The sequence below is a fragment of the Lepidothrix coronata genome, unplaced genomic scaffold (assembly GCF_001604755.1).
Source record: "Lepidothrix coronata isolate B3197 unplaced genomic scaffold, Lepidothrix_coronata-1.0 Scaffold8, whole genome shotgun sequence".
Classification (NCBI taxonomy): domain Eukaryota; kingdom Metazoa; phylum Chordata; class Aves; order Passeriformes; family Pipridae; genus Lepidothrix; species Lepidothrix coronata.
This window is the reverse complement of record NW_016690188.1, coordinates 7,956,940-7,980,743: the sequence shown is the minus strand read 5'-3', so window position 1 is coordinate 7,980,743 and position 23,804 is coordinate 7,956,940. Positions and strand designations below refer to the sequence as shown.

At 36.3% G+C, this 23,804-nt stretch overlaps 1 protein-coding gene across 2 annotated transcripts in view; it reads left to right on the top strand.

Annotated features, from left to right (window-relative positions):
* Window positions 1–23,804, top strand: part of DNTT (DNA nucleotidylexotransferase) — an 86,082-nt gene that overhangs the window by 46,047 nt on the left and 16,231 nt on the right. The window contains exons 8-10 of one of the 2 annotated variants that reach the window (XM_017803963.1): window positions 9,000–9,102; window positions 16,848–17,111; window positions 18,545–18,628. In XM_017803963.1, the coding sequence (XP_017659452.1) occupies window positions 9,000–9,102; window positions 16,848–17,111; window positions 18,545–18,628 (451 nt within the window). The remainder of the gene's footprint in view (window positions 1–8,999; window positions 9,103–16,847; window positions 17,112–18,544; window positions 18,629–23,804) is intronic. The other variant, XM_017803964.1, reaches the window with a different exon arrangement.

Genomic DNA, 23,804 nt, shown 5'->3' with positions numbered 1-23,804 from the left:
TCATTTCCTGTCAGTGTACTAATTATATAACTAACAAAGGTCAATGTCCTTCAGAGTCAATAAAGCCACTTACTCTAGCTCCAGATTTCAGACCTGAGAAAAGGTCAGGAAAAAAAAATGTGCTGGAATAATTAATTTCTGACAAAATTCTGAATTCAGTAAATTCTCTTTAGGCAAATTATTCTGAGAATTGTACTTATTAGTCTATTTTACATTTCTATTTTATTAAACCACTAATAACTTATACCCGAAGATGGAACATTATGGAATATTATGGAACTCACCCTGGGGAACTGATCCATGCTGAGTTTTTTGTATTTTAGTATCCATGATGCTCCCAGAGAAACAAGTTTTTATTTTTTTGGTCTCTTTTCCCGGGCAACTATCAGCAAGACAAGAGGGCATGGTCTCAAGTTGTGCCAGGGGAGGTTTAGGTTAGATATTAGAAAGATTTTCTTTACAGAGAGGGTGGTCAGACATTGGAATGGGCTGCCCAGGGAAGTAGTGGATTCTCTGTCCCTGGAGATTTTTAAAAAGAGACTGGATGTGGCACTTAGTGCCATGGTCTAGTAACCGCAGCGGTAGTGGATCAAGGGTTGGACTTGATGATCTTGAAGGTCCCTTCCAACCCAGCTGATTTTATGATTCTATGATTCTAATGTTTTGAAAGTCTGTAGTATCACAGCCAAGAATTATTCTTGGCTGAATGAAATCTGTGACTACTTTGCAATTCGTAGACTTTTTCTTCTTAGTCTGTTAAAACAGTCCTGGATTTTACCTTCAGTGTAATAGTTGTAGCACTGTCACACTCCAGTACTTTAAGCTTAAAGATTTTTTTTCTCTTTGTCTGGGGTTAATAATAATAAAAAAAAGTGTAGTTCTTCATAGTTTGAGTGACAGTAACTCGGAATTGCTTTAATATCTGGCTGCAAGAAATGGTCTATCCCTTGTTTGAGGTCTCAGCAAAGACTGCTTAATAAAGAAATCCACAAGCATGAAGAATACCTGGAATTTGGAATAAAAGTTTATATTCCTTTTCCTCTCAGAAAACACATGCTGATTGGGGGCAGGTAGTAGAAGTAACTTAATCAGGACTGCAGTTATTAGAGACAGAATCACCATGCTGAACTGATGTCAAATAATAGTTCTACATTGCTGGTACAGTGGGAGTTAAATCAGACCCAGCACAGGGTATACCTCCCTAGAGTAAAAATGTGGCATTGATATCAGAACAGACAGAAGTGTTTGCACTGTATATGCATGTGTGTGCATGTTCCATTAGAGCTGTAATTGCATGTTTGACTATGAATGCACACTGAGGCCACTATGGTTTTCCCTCAGGAACATGCATTTATGGTACTTATAAATTATTTGTTTGCTGTGTCTGAAAGGAGTGATTCTGCTACTTATCCAAGCTTTCTCTTTGCTGCTGAAACAAAAGATCTTTATGCTATATCACAATTTTTCCATTTCTTCAGCTATGTGTAATCTTCTGCAACATTTAATTCCTTTTCCATAGCCACACAATCGTCACTTCAGCAATTGCATTTGTTCTTCTTAGATGTTTATGCATATTGCTCATCTATATTCAAGGAATATTCAAATAGCCTCACATATTTTCAGATCACTTGGGGATGTCTGTCTAGAAGCTGTCCTCCCTGCATTTCCCAAAAGAAGGATGCAGAGATGATGATGCTTAATTTAATATATAATGAATTCCCATATTTCTTTCAACAAATAAAGGACTTTTCTTTTTTTTTTTTATGTCAGGTTCCATCATCTTAGCTAGTATCCACCTTGCTATACAAATGAATTTCAGCTGCAATGCTTTTAATCTGAGCTCTTTGGAAGGAAAGGAGTTATATCCTCTGATATTTTGTGCAGACTCTCCACATGCTAAGGCCAACTCCATGTAGTACTGGTGTGAGATTACTTTTACTGATTTTCCTAACTTTCTGTATCAAAATGCAGATATAGAATAAAATGGTCAGGGATGTGATAGTTAAAAAATCTTTCCAGTTTTATGGAAATATTGGTTGCATTGCAATTCCTGATGGACTGATTTTTTTCGCTGTCTTTCCTCATAGCAATCATTCTCAGGAAGCTATCTGAGTTACGGTTTTTGTTATTCAGTGTAAAGGCTGCAAATGTTATGGGTAAGACATTGATTAACATCTGAATATTATCGTAAATGTACTGTTTCAGCAAATACAATCCAGTTTCATCAAACAGACTAATTCAGAACATTAGCCAGTGTTTAATGCTTGAGAATTCATATGCCTTCCTCCACAATTAATATTTTTCCACAATTTTAACAGGAATAAAAGGTTCAGTCACATAAAAGAAGCTTGGAATATCTGTGCCAGATCTGTTTCTGTTAACTATTATTTGCCCCTACTTCACTGTGCTTTATTCTATGTAGTCAAATGAATGATTTAAAGATTTATTATGTAATTAATTATATGCAATAATTTACTTAATTCCAGGAACCCCACATAAATTTATGTTTCTTTATTATTTATTATGGTTGATCAGACATTGGAAATGAGCACCTGTTAGTTGTCATTCTTCCAGGTTCTTAAATATATATGCTTGACTTCATGCAAGTGATTAATGGCTCTGATGTCAGTGGCAGTGTTCTCATGTGTAAAGTTCAGAATGCATGTGTAAACACCAAAGGGTTTAACACACATGGAACCTCATTCAACACTTTTAATGCTTTTATGCCAACAAGAATTTTCTCTGAATACGGAATAGTTAGTATTTGCTGAATAAATGTAGTCATGGCTATGCTGCAATGGTTACAACACAAAAAACCCCAAACCCAAACAACTTCCCCCTCCCCAAAGTATTTGGAAATTTTCTATCTGTGTTTTTTGAGAGACAGAAATACAGGTTGTCCAGCTTGTCCAGTCCAAACTCTGAGACTGCAGGACCAGTGGGCCACTGTCATCTCTGATGATCTTAGAGCAACTATTAAAAATATTTTTCTTCTTCTAAATATTAAGTGCCATCTTCCACAAAAAGAATGTTCAAGTGCTCTTCCTAAGGTGATTTTGAGAATCAGTTGAACTGCACAGTATGGCAGCTGTGAAGAAACATTATTTTAGACTGCCCTGGAAAGTGTGGTACTAAATTGGATCCCTGGTCCAAAATTTCTAGCCAACAGCAAAGTTCCCTTTACATTTTTAATCAGAAGTCAGGCAAATCATTTGTTATTTAGCCAACAAGGAGGGATCTGAGATAAATCATATAACCTGAAAACTGTTTTCACGCAGAAGTGAATTTGTAAAAACTATTATAATCTCACTTTGAATGAAGTGTGAACCTCTGAAAACAGGAAAATACAGTCTGTAAAGCAAAACATCACAGTGACCCATTACCAAATAGCCTAAGTAAACTAAAGACAAATCTAGTACAGTGTTTAAGGTTTTAAAGTCAAAAGTCATTTTTCTGATCATCTAGTACTGCAGGTAGGTCCTTCAGTTAATCACTTCAATGGTTTGAGGGACTTCACCGAGGAATTTTATCCAGGAAATGTCCTATTCATTCTGGTTTATTCCGCAGCAGGGTAACAGTTGGATTGTCTAATAAGAGAAGGTTTTTATGTGCATTGGAATATAATTCTAGGACTTGAAAACTAGCAGGTACATTTTAAAGAGCTGTCAATGAAAAAGAATAAGTGAGGTGCGCACAAGAAGAAAAAAATGTCTAATACAGAGCGTGTAAAATCAAGCTAGGAAAGAATGCCAGGGAAACAAAAAAAATATTGAAATCTGTGCTTTCCTTCTTACTATTCCCATGGTCTCTGAATGCTAAGCAGACAAGACTGACAATGTCACTGCAGTAGAGCATAAAATATTTTAAAAAATAAGTTATCCATATTGTGAAGAAAGGGAGGGATCATGCTGTAGGGCAAAATTATAAAGACCTGGAAGAAAACTGGAAATAGAGGAAGCCAGTGAAGGAAAACTACAGTACAGCAAGCTTAGCTGGAAAACACTCAGGACTGAGTGTATGTACTGTGAAGAGTGGCAGACTTGGATACATCTGGCTATAGCTGCAGAAAGGGGCTGCTCCTGGAGACAGGCCCTCACAATTGAAGGGAGCTAGTAGGGAAGATGGTGCTGAACAAATCTAGGACTTAGACTGCAACCTTTCAAAGGAGAAACACCTTTCATTGGTTAGCGGGCAAAGTCCAGCATGTTTTGGCAACACTGAGGGGTGGGTAATATTTCTACGTACAATACAATGTTAATAGTAAAGGTAATAACAAATCATTTTTGACAGAGCCATCCAAAGCTATTGTGCTGTCTGTGGCTTTACTTTGATGACTATATTTCCTAGAAATATGCCTGAGCAGGAGATGCAGTTACTCTTATAAGCCGTCGATGTTTACTTTGTATTTTACGCACTTCAAGGATTTGTAAGGTTAAGAACAGCTTACAGTTTTACCTGATGCAAACACATGTGGAAATACAGTATCATCTTCTATATCCACTTGAACTCTGTGTAAGCAAAAAGATTAGTAAGTGGTTTTTCAGGGTTTTGACACATAACTCATTGCTGCAAAAATTGGTTTAAGCTCCTCCATTAGTGAAGTTTTGTGAGTAGTTGAGAAATGTCAGTCCATCTTTCCTTAGCTAAAGTCAGTTTATCAGAATTGTCATTGGTATGGCTTAACCATTATGTACTATCTTGGTATTTCAAAATACTCTGCACACATACTACTCTTAAATGTTTATAGGCAATAAAAAGATGAGGAATCACTGCACCAGTCACTGGGCTGCAAATGTCTTAAATCTCTAATCATGCAGATGCTGCCGTTGTAGATTCAGACAATATGATTATTCTTTGCCACACATTCATATGTTTAGGTTTTAATTGTAATGTTTGATGACTTGGAATCTAATAACAACAACAAAAAAAAGAAAATTCTGACAACCCTAAAGATAATTAATTGACTACTGAGAAGCATATACCAGCTTTATGCAAGTCTAGTCAGCCAAGACTTGAACACAGTTAATTAACAGTGCACTGTCTTTTATAGTCTTCAAGCTTGAATAAATGATTAGGACAAAAGCTAAGCTGCAATTTCAGTTCTGCAAGGTGCTGGTTTTCTTATAGCTCTAGCAAGGATTTAGGTTTGGATTTAAAGAAAAGAAAAAGATGATGTAAGTGGATCTGAATAGAAAATCCAAAACTTGATTGTGTCTTTTCTGGTTCAGAGCCTAAGAAACCTGAAATCCGCAGTCCTGTCCCTAATTGCTCTGCTCCTGGGGGCCTCTATGCTCCTGTTTCACCAGAACCCCAGCATTTCCAGGAATAAGCAAGTAATTTCTCAGATCCTGCTTATAACCAGGTAGAATGTAGCAACTGAACAGATGATCACTGTCATCTCATAGGAGGCCTAGAAAGTAGACATGGTCTGAGCAATTCTCATGCACATTAAGAGGGTGTGTATTATTTTTACTAAAATGCCATTGCAGCTCTTTTTATTTTTAAAATACTACTCAAATTTTATATAAAATCCTTGTGATTAGAGTATGTAAAAAGTGGTGTGCCAGAATCAAATCCCTGCATCTCCCACAATTCATTAATGGATTTATGCCACCCTGAAGTGAAAAATGGGAGCTTTGTAGATCCAGAAAGAGAGTGTGCAATGTCATGTACTTACTGGGATGCCTATTTAGAGAGGAAAACTCTTAAGACTCTGCTTCCTGTACCAAGCACTGGCTCTGTGTTTTGTGTTTAACAGCCAGTGAATGACAAATAACTTGGCTGTGTAAACATCAAATGGTGTTCTCCTTCCTGGCTGAGTGAGTTTAATTCGATAGCTAATAACAGGTAAATAACCTGTGGACACTGGCATGGACCCAAAGGCTATCTCTGAACTCTGGTCCTGGAACTGTACCCCAGAAGAAGGCAGAAGGAGAGGAGACTGAGGGAGATACCTCCTGTGAAGTAGGACCAATGCCAATATTCCTAACTGAGAAAAATAAGGCAATAAAAAGATGAGGAATCTCTGCACTAAATACTGGGCTACCAAATGCAAGACAAAACCAGGCAGTGATAGCATCAATTTGGTGTTTGTTTTTCAGAGAAAGTGTTTGGTTTTGTTTTAAATAAATGATGCTTACTTAAGTCTCTTCAGTTGCTAGATCATGGTAGAGCCTGTCTGTAGCCCTGTGCAAGGAACTTGCTCTTTTGAATGTGGTGGGGATTTGAAAAAGACTGCAGCCTGCAGAGTGGTCTTGGTGAGCTTCAGGAAGGAACAAAAGATTGAGGTTTCATCTCTGAGACAGTCCATTAGATCCATTCTGGGATTTCATAACCCATTTGAAGACCATATATCTGGGACCATGGTGTTTAACTTGTATATGATCAAGTCCTGTGTCATATCTAATCTTTAGGTATATAGTTAGCTAGAAATACATGTGTTTACATACTTTCTGAGCTGGGAACAGAGCACCTTGGTACTATCCCTTTCTATGTGCCCTTTATGTATTTATATAAATACTCATGTTTGTATGGTTGTATGTGGACACACAAAAATGCATACATACATATATGTGTGTGTAAAACCCTACTCTGCTGAAATTTATGGCCACCTTCCCTTCAGCTTCAATAGAAGGATGGTCTGAATCTATGTGCACTTTACTGCACCTTTTAGCATGATTTACAAACTGTGAGCAACATATATTATACATGTTTTTAATTTACTACATTATTTTTTCTATTTTAGGGAAAGTAATACCTTCTTCTAGGACGAAATTTTCTTCTAGGACGAAACAACTTATTTGTTAAAGAGTAATAGTGGAAATTAGACTAAATGTTCCAGTAACAACCTTACAGATTCAGTCAGAAATTAATCCAATCTGTATTAGTTCAACAAGAACCTGAAATATAACTCTGACAATAACAAATATTTTATATTGTGTGCTTTTATATGAGATTTAAACTCTCTTCACAAAAAAACAACAATTTAAATAAATGCTCTCTGTCTTGGAAAATAGATGGCCAGTGAAATACCTTGGGTTTCCTGAGATTTTATGGCTGGATTGATGCAGGATTTTTTAGATGTGGTTAACCTAAAATTTGTATATGTTGAGGAAGCATTGGGAATCAGCTCTCAATTCTACCATCTTCTAATTTCTTTGGGGTTTTTTGTTGTTTTTCTTTTTAATAATTTTAGGCAAATTTTCCTATGCCACTCCGCATCTCTAAGATAAGAATAGGAAATTCCTTCCTTTTGAAAAAAAACCATTTTGAGACATCTAAGTAAAAAGTGCTTTGTAAGAGCTTTGCATTATTATTGTAATTTGAGAGATAATGAATGGCATCCTACAAAACAACTTAGAAAGTGTTACAGGAAATGCTTAATGTTTTCTGATTCCTTGACTTTGAATTGCTGTTCAGTTTCTAAGCCTAGACTGATGTTTTGTTTGAAACTTCTTTTGAAATAATTTTCACCTGTTTAAGCAATTTTGACTTTGCTGCAAACATGGCACAATAGTTGCATTATAGTGAGTTAGACTGCTTGTCAAATGCAAAACCTAGACTTTCATCTCCTTACATCTTTCTGGTGATGCCGTTCAACTGTCCATCAGTTCGAAGATTTCCTGTCACACAAATGGCAGCTGACAAGTTTGCCTATCAGTTCTGTTCCTACAAATTTCCGAGTTTAGGAAATCAGGTTTAGTTTCAGGCACTATTTTAAGAGAATAAGTTATTTCATGAAAAAAAGAAAAGCAAACCTTTTATTTTGCAGAGTTTTTGTTTTCATTGCTTGTATAGCAGTTCAGAAATTCTCTGAATACTTGACACGGTGTTGACTGAAACACACTTGAGCTATAACATCATGTACCCTTGTGAACATCAGCAAGAGCAGATTTTCCTGTAAACACATGAAAAACATTTGGAAATGTGCTACACTTAGATGCTACTACTCCAGATTTTGTGTGCTTACTCCACCACCTCCATAATGCACCTAGTTGCAGAAATACTTCCTTTGCTCCTTTCTCATGAGACTGGCCTGATTACAGTCAATAAATCGATGTGTATGCAGTTCTTGTTGTACTATTTAGACCAAAATGAAAACCTTCTACAATCCTCAGACGAACTGCACTGTAAGATAAATTTTCATGTGTTCTTAATCATTTTATAATTCTGAAGGGTAGCATTCCAATAATATGCTTTTTGCCTGTTTTCAAATGATAGCTACATCTTAACCTAATTTAGTTTAAAACATTTGGTAAGTGGATGAAAGGCAATCTGAATGCTTAGACTTCAGTGGAGAAAAACAAAAGGTCATGACATAATTTTTCATTAAGACATTTGCAATTAAACTTTGTGCACATGGATTTAATTGTATAATAAACAAGCTTTACTCATATTAAGGATGAACTTTCCTCAAAAAACCCCCCACCAGTCTCAATCTCTGCAAAAAGCATTGTTATATTTTGAAAGAGAAAAAATGCAAAATGCTCAAAGGATTTATATCTGCTGTTAAAAGAAACAATAAAATTATTCATAATCACAGTTTTGTACATTAAAGTGTCCATCAAAAGCAAAGAAGAATGTTTAAGCCTGTGGTAGTCAGACTAGCAAGTTTAGCTGCTGTTACTGTACTGGATTCATAATATGTAACATGGTATTTTGATTATGCTTTTTTTTTTATCCAGAGATGACTAAAACCTTCTTTTCTGGGACTTAAGGGGAAGATGGAGAGAGATTTAACATCTGCAAATGAATCTGTAGTATCTAGTCGAAAAAGAGAGGAAATACATCAAAAAGCTTAAATTATTATTTAAAAAAGAACACTGATGGACCCCATAATAGAAATAGAAGATTCCATTTTGATTATGTTTCAAGTAGCACTGCTATCACTTTTTTCTGCAAACTTTTTTTATAATACAGCAAAAATATTCTCTTTGAAAGCAGTGTGAAATTTAACAGGAACTTAACTCTTTTAGTCTCTTGTTATTTATTGCTTCTAGGGGTAAGAAGATGGGACATGACATTGATTTTTTGATCACCAATCCAGGACCAAGAGAAGATGATGAACTTCTGCATAAAGTTGTTGACTTATGGAAAAAGCAGGTATGAACTAAAGAATATTTGGCCAAAGAGAGATGTTTTAAACTCCACTGAATTAAGCCTACACACTGCTTAAAGAATGTTATAGTCCTTTTTACAGCCGACTGCAATGTTTTGAAATTAGTTATTCTATTAATCATGATGATCTAGGTGCATCCTCCAGCTCTGTATGCTAGAGTTAAAGGTTATATCAGAAGAGCCCTACACACATTTTACTATATCTTACCCTAAGAATAAGCAATTAGTCAGAGGTGAGAAGTCAAGCTAGGTAGAATTTTGAGTGACACAGAAAAACTGTTCTTATACTTTTAAACAAAACTGTATTTGTTTAATTTCTCCTTGTGATGGGAGCAGGCTCTCCCAAGAGAAGCTGCTTCGGAGAGATCCAGCTTTAAGTGTAATGGATTTGTGTGACCTAGTGGTGTGAAGTGAGTAAGTCTGAAAGCTTGGGTACCAAGCCCTGGAATTCTGGCTTCCTTTCAAACCATAAATTAGCAATTTTCCTGGCCTCCATGGAAATACTGGAAAATTGACATAGTTTCCCTTGATGTCTGTGTTTGGAAGAGTGCACATATCTTCAAGGTCCCTTCCAACCCAAATGATTTTATGATTCTATGATTTCATAGAGGAATTGTTCATCTAAGGCTGTGGGGCTTTTTTGTTTTGTTGTTGTTGGTTGGTTAGTTGATTGTTGTTGGGTTTATTTATTTATTTTTTCTATTCAGCTTTCTTCAGTTTCAAGCAACTTTAAAGTTGGAAGTGTCTGAATTATAATAGGTGAAGGTAGCTAAAAATATTCCCGGGTCAGAAAAATATATTATGTTGGGAATAATAAATTTTTGTTTTTTCTTCTACCTTTCTAGCCAGCTAAGATATTTTTCAACATTAGCTGCTGGTCCTTTTCAAAGGAATGGAGTACACTGCAACAAGTAAAAGGCCACCACTTTGAGGTGAATCATCAAATGCCTCACTGTTAAGTCAAGTCAGTTTTCAGTGCAGATAGCCTGGAGAGAATGCTTTTGAATTGATTTTGAGCTGTGTACTTTAATTAATGTATAATAGGTTAACACATGAAAGACATTAAAAACATCTGACTAGACAAAGGCTTATCTGACTTTATAAAGTTTTCTGTTTCAAGGTGGTCAAAATCTTTCAGCTGGCTTTAATGGAAGGGCTTCAAACTTGTTTTTTCCTGATAAAATACATTATCTGAATTCCTATTCCTTCAGTTGATTTTTGGTCTTTGAAGTGTTAACAGACTATTATTGATTTTTTATATTTCTCTCATTTCTATCCTAAGTCTGTATGGAAAGTGTTTGTGTTGGAGTAGATTGCTAGCAGGTACAGTGTAGAGTACTCCAAATAAAAGCAATGAAGCTACAGCAATTAATGAGTTCTGAGGAGATACTCCATTTTTATCATTTTTATCATTTTAGTATTTATGTACAAGTTCTTTTGCAGTCATTCTACTCTCTTTACTCTGAGAAAAGTTGCCTTTCTTCTTGGAAGGGGTCTTTTTACCTTCTTAAGCACACTTGAATCTCTAGGAAACCATATGTGCATCCTCCAGAAATCATGTTTATTATAATACAGCAGACAGGAACATGACGACAGACCAAGGCCTGCCCTGAGTGTAGTCTTTCATACTTTCTTCTCCACCTACATTACTGAGAAAAATGGCTGATCTGAGAAGTCTGACCACGGAGCTGCTTTCATTAAATGGAATTGAAAGGAAAAAAATAGAAAATGAATCGTTCTTTCTGATTTTCTTGTTAAGGATACAATTTGGCAGAAGGGAGGGCAGGCAGATTATGGGATGTCAAGGGTGGCCAAGAGTTTGATAAAAATATTAGGATTCCTCTAGAAATCCCAGGATGAAGAACATGTCAGAAGCAGAGATGCACAATGGCCATAGAAACAAAACCCAAACAAGCTGGGAATAGTTTAAAGCTGTGGACAAATACTTCCTGTGTTCTGTTTGTCCTCCAGACTTTTTATGGTTTATACTGCTAGCTCTACTGCCTCTGCACTGTGGCACTTGTAATATACAGGCTTTTACTGCCTCTACTAAAAAATAACCTTCCAGCAAAATCAAAATGCAAAAAAAAGAAAAGGGAATTATACACCTCTTGCCTTTTTTATTACCTTTGATTTCTAAGGGGGAGAGGAAGACACAGAAAAAACCCCAAAACTAAAGTACTTTTATACTTTTTGCAGTTGTCTGCTTCACAGCTTTCTACTTTTGTACTACTTCTTCAAAGCCCAAATTCATCAAAGTACATCACCGAGGTCACGATGTTGACTTGCTTTTGGCAGCTCTTAGTGAAGGATTCCACAATGTTTAACTTCTAAATTATGGACCTCAGCCTATTTAAATAGTTTAAAGGGCCTTTTTCTTAGCTGAAAAATTTAATGTAACAGGATCCTTCCATTGAAAGCTGCTGAAAACAAAGTGGCTAAATCAACACCATCATGCTCTTTGATGCAGCATCACCACAAATAAATGGGCTGATGAACAGAGAGGACAAAGTCTTCAAAGCAGAGTGGCAAAATGGAAAAGCTGTGATGCAGTACACAGGCTATGGTTTTAATGGTTCCAAAAAGTGTCATAAAGAAAGTAGGAAATTACCTCTGAGGGTTAGAGCTTGAAAGTCTGTGGGCAAATAGGCTGAGCCATCTGTGTCGATGTAGCTTCATTCACATACTGTGAAAAAATATTTTAATTTTTTGCTGAAAATATATAGCTATATTTAGCACTGTTCCTCTTGTTATATACATACTTTCAACATAGGAAGAGATACTGTTACTACGGGCATTCGTACTCTCAGTTTTCCCCCTTATATTCATGTAAGTATAATGTTGCATTCTTCTTTTGGCTTTTAGGAAAATGAGGAATGTAAATGCCTGCCTATGCTTACTTATTTTAGTATATTAGTGGTCTAACTTAAACTCTAGAATTGACCTCTAGAATAGATGTGATCAGGAAGGGGAAGGCTTGATGTCCCTTTAAAGAAGATGGTCAGGAGCAAGTAATGAGTCTCATTTTTTTCTATTGCTGGAAAGAGATTTTTGGAAACAGTCTTCACAGAACAGCAGCACATTCATTATTGAGTGACAACTGGATTTGAGCAGCAGCAAAACCTGTTTCTAAGGCAAGACACAGAAATGGTTAAGAAGATGGAGCAAAGAACTTTTTGTTTCAGTTAAAAGGATGCAAAAGGATGCAGAGATTCTATGTGAATGCATATTGTCTCACCTTCCTTCTTGATGTATTAGGAATTTTTTTTATTTTGTTCTGGCTCAGCTTCAGTAGAAGCTGAGGAAATTCTTACCTAAAATAGACTATTGCAAGGTGGTTAGAGCCCTGGACATGAGAGAACTTGGCTTAAACTGCTATAGGTGGAGTATAGGGCTGAATCTGAATATCCTGCTTCTGAGGTTATTGCATGAAGTAGTCAGAAGCGTTCCATTTCCTGCTGTGTTTTAAGTGAAGATCTGGATAATAGTGGTGTTCTTAAGAAATGTGATCTTTCTAGGGTGTATTGTATAGCTGTATATGGGTGAGTATGTATAAGTCCCCGTCTGTCTGTCTGTCTCTTTCCTGCTCACCAGTGCAAATGCTTATGGCATAGAGAGGTGAACACCTTCACTCATGGACTCCAGTGCTGATCTGTCCATTGCTCTCATAACCAGGCTGCTCTGGACATGTTCAGAAATAGACCACTCTGATGCACAGAGAACTTCAAGATGAAAAAGGGACCAAGGCAGCTGCGTGGTTATGCAGCAACTGCAAAATTTTGTATTGCTGATCAAGCCTTTCATGCATTTTCTAGTGAATCCTCACCCTAACAGGCCAGATTGCTCCCAGGCATCAGTTCTTGAGCTGTTCCACTTTATAGAATTCCATCTGTCTCACCTAGGTAGAGATTTTTCTGAATTAACATGCTACATCCTATTTTGGATTAGATATAGGTATTTTACTGAAAAAAAAGAAACCCAGTTTCACTTTATTAAATCATCTCAGAAAGAAATTTAGAGCAAGAACATATATACATTTCAGAAGAACATACTGGATTACATTTTCAGATGATGTAAAATGATCCCACTTACCAACAATTATGAGCAATGACAGCATGTAACTTTAAAAGTGGAAGAGGATTTCATTTAACTAAAAATTACAGAGAATTCTAGTGACTTTATGCGGATTGATTTTTCAGCAATTGATTTAATATTTCTCTAAAAAGTCATACTTTTCCTCAGCTTGATCATGGATTTACTCCAATATCAATGCTATTGATGTGCCAGCACTCAGCATATTTAAGTAAAAGTGCATAGTCATTCTAAAAATGGAAAATTGTTGTGAGTATTAACATAATTGTCCCCCCAAAAAAACAATTTGGTTTTTATGGTGTCATAAATTTGAGAAATTAAGATGCCCGCATTTTAAAACTAGATTGTGTAAACAAGGTCTACAGAACTTTATGGTGTATAGATCAAGCCAATATTTGCAAAGAACTGCAGATTCCCAGACACAGAATAATGAGAAGGCTCCCTTTCTGCAGCTCGCAGTGGCCAGAACTTCACGCAGTCTTCATAGCTGACTGCCCCTTCAGGCAACGCTTTTTCAAAACGTACAGAACTGCCATTTCAGCATAATTTGGAGTGATGGTGACGTTTGGAGCCTAATCAAATTAGGTTAATTGATAACAGTATCCCAATGGATATGACCTAGGCTTTGGCTCCTATTTAAAGGTGATACCCTGACTTTGAATCAGGTTTCAATTGCCTGTTGAATTCAGCACTTGTGTAATTGTTGCCTCATAGCATTTGTTTTAAGTCGAGGTAGATATTTACAGAGAGATATTACTCTCTTGCTCTTCCTATCAGCTTTAGAAATTGCCCAGAAAACAAACTATGAAAAAACAGTACAGAATAATCCAGAGAGAGGTAGTCATAAAATATGTTTATAGTCACACATGTCAACCATGACCACCTGCAAATACTTGAAATGTGTTCAAGTAGAAAACATGGTCAGCAAGGGGAAACAGAATTAGGAAGGTTCTGATTCTGAATTGTTGTAATTTCTTCATGATTGCTTGATGTAAAATCTCATGGACCACAAGGACCGTTACCTTGAAATTCCTAAATATGAAAAGAGGATGAGAAACAAACAAAAAAATATATAGAAGACACCCATCTTTAAACACTGGTTTAACAAGGAGAATTTGTACTCTTCAAGCAGGTGAGAGATCTCAAAGGAAGGATCTTTAGTGAGTGTGCTATCGAGGATGGCTTTAGGTAAAGGGAATTCCTTCATTTTTGGTGTGGGCAAAGACTAACATGTCAAATTTACCCTGTTTTCATTTACAACTACATATTCCTGTAATTAGTAGAAAGCTGGAAAAAATTACTCTGAAAAAGCTTAGAAGACATCATCTATAACATGATAACACAGCTAAGTGATAGAATTAAGATACTGATGAAGCAGAGGATATAATATATAAGTAAAAGTTAAACCTGAGTGTCTTAAAAAGCCTGATTGTTTTATGCCAAGGTAATACACAATACTATTTCCTCAGGAGTTTGCAGGCTAAAAGTCCAAGTATGGGGTACTGGTGGCCATGTGTGACTGTCCCCAGATCTCACTGAGACAAAAAACTCCCTAGGTGCTTTTGTGCTTATCCATGAAGAGAGATACCACTGCGTGCAGTAATATCTTGGTGGATTTCCCAAGTGATCAGAAACAAAAATCCTACTAAGGCTTCCCACCTACAGTAGGAATTCCATTCCTTTTGTAGTCCATCTAAAGATGGGCTTTAATTCCTAATTTCTTGCACCAGAATTGAGGAGATTTCAACTTCATGTAAACAAAGAGTACACAAAGGTTGATACGGGCTGTGGCAAGTGTATAAAACTGGTATAAATCTGAGCACACAGTCTACAAACACCATACAGGTGCTTGAAATGTAGGTATTTGGAGCTACAAAATAAGACTTTGCCAAAACTCAATCTAGTTAAGCTTCTGTCTAGGGAAATAAATTATTTGGATTCATTCTGGGATATATTAGGTAATGCCCCAAATCTCAAAGAGCAAAAAGAAGAATGAAGTGAAAGTCAAGAAAGTACTGGTTAAGTAGCTAAAAGATTTTTATAGAGAATGGAAGAATGTCAGTGCTTAACCAAAGCTTGAAGTCATCAATTAATGGCTGGTGATCAATGAGATTGAAATAATTTTTGTTAGTATTAAAAGCAACAAAATTAATCTGAAGGCAGGCATAGTTTCATCAAAAAAAGAGTGAGATAATAAGCATTAACATTCAACAGCTGTTTTGAGCCTATATTCGGAAATTGCAAGCATCAGTGCCTTGTGACATTGGGGTAAAATTAAGAAAAAATTGCTGTTTTAAAGATAGATGTGAGCAAGCACCTGCTAAAATTAAGCATTTTCAACTCAGCAGACTTGGAAACTAGTAATCCAAGAGAAGGAGCTACATAAAGAGTTTTCTCATATTGGTTTATAATAAATCTTCATAATCAGGAAAAATCCAAAAGTGAAAGAATGTCAATTCAAATCAAATAGTCATCATTAAAAAGGTAGCCCAGTGACCCACAAAACAGCCTGTAACAGTTTTCCAGTAAAATAATGGGATCGTTAATTTGAAACTATCATCAACAAAAACCTGGAGGCTGAAAATGTAATAATACCTATCAGTGTCTCTTCATGGAAATCATATCTTGTTAAGTGTTTTTGTTATGCTTTTTTTTTGGTCAGAATTATAGCTCTGAGCGATTAAAGTAATTTTATTGCTGTAAAGTATTCTCTAAGGCATTTAACATATTATCCTGTAAAGTTACCACACTTGCACTATATAAAAGAAATAATCAAAATCTGGTGTTTAATATGGAGGTATTTTTCCAAAAAATCAGTTCATTGTTACTTCTGATCATAAAAGGTCTGATCTGGAGACCACTGTAATTAACCACCGACAGCCATGAAATATAATTGCTTCTATACAATCTCAGTTCAATATTGCAATTAAAAAAAAAAACCACACAAAACTAATATGATTCTTTACTACATATTAAGGGATGTGTTAATTAACGGTCAGGAGGCATTCTTGACCATGTTTTTTGATGGTGAGACTAATATAAGAATTTCTAGTCTGGAGGAAGGAGAATGTGTAAACATTTGAGGAATTTTAAAGCAGAAGCAAAAAAACTGATCTAAAGACCCAAAGAGATGTGTGCTCCCTTCAAGGAACAGACATGGTCAGGACCCTTGCATCTCTCTAGAGACTCCAGACCTTGTCACAAGGAAACCTCATACAGTCCAAATGCTCAGTTTGGAATCTGTCAAAAAGACTGTGCTCTGGACTAATTGGCCTTTCCGGATGTCTGCCATGTGGGAATACATTGATCCTTACTCAGAAATTTCTGTTGACATAACTACAAAAGGCATAGGACAAAAGGGTGGGGGGGAAGAATTGCAAATACTGTCTCCTTAGTACAGGGTAAGGTATCACTACTGTCAGATGTCTCTCAGTGCAGATTTCCCTCAAATGATCTGCTAATATTTTTTCAGAAGCTGCTGCTATTTCATGCCTCTGCTCAGCCCAGATTTGGCATGGCACAGTTCTGTGTTTACTGAAATTACATTTTACATGAATTTTTGAGGCAACTGTCTAGAAACCCTGGAATGACAGTAAAACCAGTCCAGCAATTCAATGTGAGCAATGTCTTCTCTTTAGGGCTTACTCCTGTATTGTGATATCATTGAATCAACATTTGTAGAAGAACAACTACCAAGCAGAAAAGTTGATGCCATGGATAATTTTCAGAAGTGTTTTACAATTTTAAAATTATATCAACCAGGAGTAGACAACAGCAGTTACAACACGTCAAAAAAATCGGATATGGCAGAAATCAAAGACTGGAAAGCAATTCGTGTGGATCTGGTCATAACCCCCTTTGAGCAATATGCATATGCTCTGTTAGGTTGGACAGGCTCCAGGGTAAGTAACCACAACAGCTTAAGTTGTCCTAGCATTGATAACCTATTTTTGTTGTTGCAGGACCATTCAGAGTTCATGGATTTTTAAAAAATGTTCCTGATCTCCAAACATCACATTTCATGTTGTCATCAACCCCCGGTCATAGGTTGGGAGCTGATGAATTCATCACTGACATTTATGGATGTCTCTCTAAGGGAGTTAACATCTATTTTCCTTGAAGCTTAGTGTTTAGGTTCATGGACTGGAGGGCTAGATTTTTAGTCAGTCGTGTTGTCTTTTTGCATCATACTTCTGTTAACAAGCAATTTAAATGGTTACCGAGTAGAGAGATGATTCGGAAAGTGTCATAGAGTTTTACAGGAAATTAAACATTTGAGGAATAGATGTTCTGAGTTGGAACTTAATTTGGTTTGTAGGAAATTGAAAGCAATTTGATATCCTTCTTTTCAGATTAGATAAAATGTTTTGTTTCAGTTGCATTTTAATTGACTGTTTTAAATTGTAAACACTGGAAAAATTTTAAATTTACACATTAGTTTTGAACTAGAATATTTTGATTTATGTTTTAATAAGTTAAGAAAACTTGAAATGACAGCTGTTTTCACAATAAGCACTGTAGTCAGTTGACATAATATAAAATAGTACACTATTTTCAAAATAAAAAATTCTATCTAAATGCAAACTCAAACCTCAAATGATTAATCTCTCTCCACACAGAATTATTTTTTTAATCTGTTATACATGCTTGCCTTCTGATGTTCATTTTCTTAGGGAGTGATTACATGGTACAGTGGAGAGCTCGTGAGCCTGCTCTGAATGATCTTTTTGATGTGCTGGAAGCAGTACAGGTGCATTGCCACTCTGTTCTACCCAGGTTAATTGGAAGCAGGAGGGTTTAGACCAAGCAAAATGTTGAAATTGATGTGTTCTCCTGCTGGGCTTATGAGTTACTTCAGTCACGTTTCTTTCTGAGATAACAAAATGTGTTTATTTGGACCTTGGATTAAGTTCTGCAAACTTTGGGGTCCTTTCTTATCCTGGAAGTGTCTGGCTACTTAACAGCCCTTTTCTCAACTCTCTAGATGGGTGTCTATACTAAAAATGCACAGTGTGAGGCCCTTTGGTTGAGTGGGCAATGAATTCATCTTTCTCTGCCTCACTGAACTTCTACTTCCTGTTGAGCTAATTCACCTACAGTCTGTGGGAGCCCACTGTAGGCTTACTTTCTCATAGTGTGCCCAACTAACCAACTGAAGTGATGGACCCTATCAAAATATTGTCCTTTCAGATGATTAGTTTTATCAGTCTGCAGTCCTTTAATAGAGGTAATTTTTACATGTTCGTTTATTGTACGGTTTGGTGTTAGGACTCTTACACAAAGGATAATGATTTTGGTTTGTCAGAATGGCTGATAGTTGCTGTATCTTTCCCAGGAATTTGGACGTGATTTGCGGAGATATGCTAGTCACGAAAGGAAGATGATATTGGATAACCACGGGTTATATGACAGGAGAAAGGTACTGTTTATTCTCAGAAGTAAAGCTGTTGTGTTTTTATTTCTGAGCCGGCATTTCCTGTTTATTTTTGATATTCAAGTATATAGAATATTTTAGCTTGATTATCTATTTTGTGGTAAAACAGTCCCACCTTCACAAGATTTAGTTGCACTGACAGAACCTGATTAAATCTGAACAAGTAAGTCTGGAAGCTTTTTCTTGGCATTGATGAGGTAATTTCTGAAATTTAACAAGAAACGTACATTAGACAATGGTGATTGGAAAGAACTATGAAGCCTTCACAAAATGGAGGATAATTAATCTATAAGTATTTTAAAAAATACTTTACTGTCCCATTTCAGAAGGAAACTACTGTATCTCAGGAACAATTTCAACCAGTATTGTGCTAATATTTCAAAGGAAGAGGGGATATTGATGGCTACAGGCTGAGCTGGAAGTCTTGAGGAAGTTTTTGCGGGGTATAACACTAAGCAGAGATCAGGGATCATCCTGCTTTTAAAGCCCTGCATCCAGAAGTCTCTGTAGAATTCTGTTTAGTCAGGCTTGCCAGTCTGGGTAGTATTTGATATAATTTCTGGTATTAATGCTCTTGGCTGCAGTAATACTGGTCTGGCTTTTATCTGGCTTAATGTCTGTACTTGTATTAGTGTCTGTGTCAGGCCATTTAAATAATAAGCAAAAATCAATCTTGAAGATGTTTATTGATGTCATTATAGGGGAAGGCAAAAGTACCATGTCAAGATTTTACATTAATCTTTCCTATATATTCCTTATAGAATGGAGACTGCTTTTAGCATCCCTACTTACATGCAGTATTGTCTCATTGCTTGTTTGTGGTGATCTAAACCATCACTCCATTTCAGTTGTCTCCATATGTGCCTTCAGGTTCAAATGCTATAGCATCCTCATTTCATGTAGAAATCTGGGGAAATTATCAGGCTAATTATCCTTTTAGTCAGGTATCCTGTCTCCAACAATTGTCAATACTAGATGCTTAAGATGAAAACATAAAATCGCATAATTGATAAATATGCTATCAAATGTCCTGATGTCAGTTTATTTCCACCTGTCTTATATATTTTGAAAACATTCAAAACATAAACTCTGTCTTGACATTATGGCAGATTTATTATCTGCAAGTTATGATGTGCTCTCTTAAGTAGCTTTTGGGGTGTAACTGATAACTGCACTAGGGAAAACCAGAGAATTTAAGAAATGTCAGTGTTATTTTTTTGTGTGCAGTAAAATTTTCCTGCTTGGTGTATGAGTATGTATCATATCTACTGCTTTTACCTGGAACCCTGAGGCATTCATAGATGCAAAATGGGCACCATTCATTCATTAGCAACATCAATCAGTATTGGGGTTTTTTTATTGTCTTTAGGCTTTATATCTGTGTACCATTCAAGTCCTTCTGGGAAAGAAAATGTGAATTTCCATATGTATTTCACTGGACTAGCCAAGATGTTTCACAGATAAATGATGAGTTTATCTTCACAATGTCCTCTGGGAAGAAAGATGCTCTTGTCTTCCCAAATTTTCTTGTAAAGAGCTGAGGCAGAGAAAGATTTAAGGCCCAAAAAATTCACTGGTTTCAAGGGCCCCCTGTTTGCAGTGCCTGACCTGAAATTTCTCTTGTGTAGTATCTGTCTTGTGACTTTGAAAAATACGAAGAAATATGTGTATCCATGTCATGTTTCCCAAAACCATCAGCTCTAGTTGTAACTCAGTCTCCACACCTTCTACATGTTTGAGTCTCAACTTACACTTCTTCAATTCCTCAGTGAACTGCAACTTAAAAGATTTTCCTTATTCCTTATTATAACACAGGAGTTCTTGACAAGGGCAAAGAAAAAAAAACACAAACAAAACCCCAAAACTCAAACTAAATCAAACCCACAAAAAGCAGACCAAACCTTCAGGGCAAATTTCAAGTATCCTGACCATAAAATCCTTAATCTAGGATTTCCATATATCAAATGAAGTACTTGAATAGCTCAGTTGTCCCTTTCTGGGAGGGACTCTGCTTTCGAATGTCCATCTGTCATCATGGACACACACACACAATATCTAAGTCTACCATTTCTCATTTAATCCCATATGCAGCCAGTTTACTTCCACATTTTATTTTTTTGCTGTAAACCACAGATGTACTACAGATTTCAAAACAAGAAGTCATGTTAATCTGTTGACACAGCAGAATGCTGTTCTTCTTTCTGCTGCAGTCTCAAAAATAGCTAAATTACATTATCTGAAATTTTCCACAAAGAAAGTCCACATATGCTGTATGCAAAATTTCAGACCATGCAGGACTTGAAGTTATAATCTCCTTAACATGGGATCTTTTATCAAGTAGTGTCATTCTAACAAGAAGCAGGGAGAAATTTCCCAGCAAGTATTCTAATATTTATAATCTAATGCATTAAATTAAAATAATTTTAAAAATTATTTTAAACTTTCCAATTTTGTATTACGTTATTCCCAGAAATGACATTTTTAATAAAAAAGCCTTCCCCACTGCTATTCAGTGTGTAATGTAGTCAGAAATGTGCAGAATACAGCTATGATGTCTGTAACTGTGAAATTTGAGATGATGATGCGTAGTGGAAGAGGAAAACTTTGCAGTAAGTTGTGTGGCTGCCAAGGTTGATTCATTTTTAGCATCAGCAGGTTAGTAAGCTTAAATTAAGGGATAAAAATAATTAGCAATTCTACACAAGGGAACATATGACCAAATCATGAAATGTTTAGGGTTGGTTTTGGGTTTTTTTCAATCATGAAGAGTAGAGAATCTACTTTATGGTAATTCTAGTGTTTTTCTTTAAAAATTAAAATACTAAAACAGTGGATGTTTTATCTGTACCATCTTTTAAAATTTGATTGGAACATGAGCATATGTCTTTCATAAGGACATTTCTCCTTGTGGCAGGAAATCTTCTTTTCTCGAAGCTAAAAACAATCAGGAAGCAGATATCCCTTGTGCAAGCTGCTCAAGATCCCTCAACACAATCTTAATTAAGGTTAATTAGACACCATAGGTAAAAACTGAATTACATCTTTTCCATATTTCTCTCCTTGTTTGCTGAAGAGAGGTTACCTTATGTCACCTGCTCTGTCCAGGCAGACAAACTTTCGCACACAATTCTCTAACTGTCACTGGGCTATTGACTGGGATATAATTTGGGAGCTGGGCCAAATCCTTTCTGCTTCATTCTTCTTTTATTAGTCTGTGTGTGTGTGCGGCAAAAGGGATAGAAAGGTCAGGGAGAGTCAAACTAATTCTTGATCCTGATGAAGACCAAATCCTTTCCTTGAAAATACTTGCCTGTCATCGTTTAAAATTTCGCAAGCTGGTATAAGAAGATAATAAACCATGCTATAGCAAATGCACTTTGTTGGGTTTTTTTCGGATGGAATGTAACAGTGCTTGTAAGAGAATGTCATTCGTTATAAAAGAAAACAGTTTCCTGATTTGTTCTACATTGCAATATATAATTCAGTATACTTTATGCTTCTATATTAATATTTATCAGCCCTTTGGCACTGAAGCTTGCACTGGCCCACTGCCTGAAATGTGATGTGTGTCAGAGAATCCCAGATTCCAGCGTTCAAAGGGACCTGCATCAGGAGAGAGTCCTGGTTACTTTAATGTATTTCCAAAGGGATTCTGACAGGAATAGGGAGCATTAACACAACAGTTAGGAATCAATTAAGTAGCTTTGCAGAGGGGAACAAAAGGAACAGATATTTTCTCCTGGGACTCATTACAAAGTTACACTGTGAAATTATTCCTCAGCCTTGATTTATTTTTTTCTTTCTAGTGTGACTCTTTTTATATATTTGTTAGTTTTGGAAGACAGTGTGCAATTATCAAACTAATGATTTTTTCAGTTCTGTGGTAAAAAGGGCATTTTGTAGATCTTCCTTTGGTAGGAAAATTATGGCAAAAAAATTGAAAATTTACTACCAATTATCTGTCAGCCTCTCTTACATAAACAGATGAGTGGATGTCCAAATCTGTGTCTCTTTAGAAGTGTGTACTAAAGCTGTGGAAATCAGCACTGGTATATACCAACCTGAAGTATGTAGTTTCTGTGATTTACATCAACTGGGGGTCAAACCTTACTATGATCCCCACTCTTATAGAATGGAGTTTGTTGATCAGTCATGAGGAAGAAAGAGAAATTGTGTGTTCCCAATGTCTTATAATATTATTGCTGTTACAATTGGCATGACACTTTTATGAACAGGACAATAAAATTCTCATTGTAAAACTTTCCTGGTTCATGAATGAACAATATGCTCTCTAAGTCAAGTAGAAGTGCTTTTGGAAAAAAGAATTTAATTTTTCTATGCAAACCATAATTCGTCAGCTGAACTATAGCTTCTTCCTCAGAAAAATTAAGGTCCTTAACCTGGAAACTGTGGGATCACTGATTGTTTTGACAATCCTCCGTGTTGGCTTGAGGGTCAATTATCCCTTAACACACTATAAAGAATTTTTTTTTACAACATGCACTGTGTCTAGACCTAATCAGGAGCTCATAAGAGTGCAAATGCTGATCTCATTTTTTTATGTAATGTGTTCATCAGTACCCTGTCTGAACTGCAGTTTTCAGTGTGTGTGCATATATACAGTTGAAGAAGCAGGCTGGAAACAATGTGATGTTTTATCCATCAGATTCTTCAGGGTTGTGCGCTGTCCAGGCTCTGAACCTGGAAATGTCTCAAGGGCACAGTGAAATCACTCTGATGCTTCTGTGTAAATTTTGCACATACTGCTGGTGTTTTGGATCCACAGAGAAAACAACCAAGAACAGCTGCTAATATGTGTGGAAGGCATGTTAACATGTGCAGCCTGGAAGTAATGTCTGGAGGCCACCTACCCCACTCATGCCTTTTTGTGCTCTGCAGTAGGTCCCCCCTTGCCTGGTACACTTGTCTTTTCTTGAACCACGTTGTAACTGGGTGCTGTGTCAGGCTGGTAAACTGACAAGATTACAGTCAATCAAAGGATCACGAACCAGTTCAGATGTGTGACATCAGAGGGCATATTCAAACAACTTTCAGGCTTTCATGTTCTCTGTTCTCTGAATGATTTCTGATCCCTCTTTTAATCCTAATTTGGCTTGTCAGAAGGCAACATGAGAAAGGATTTTGACATTTGGCATGAAGT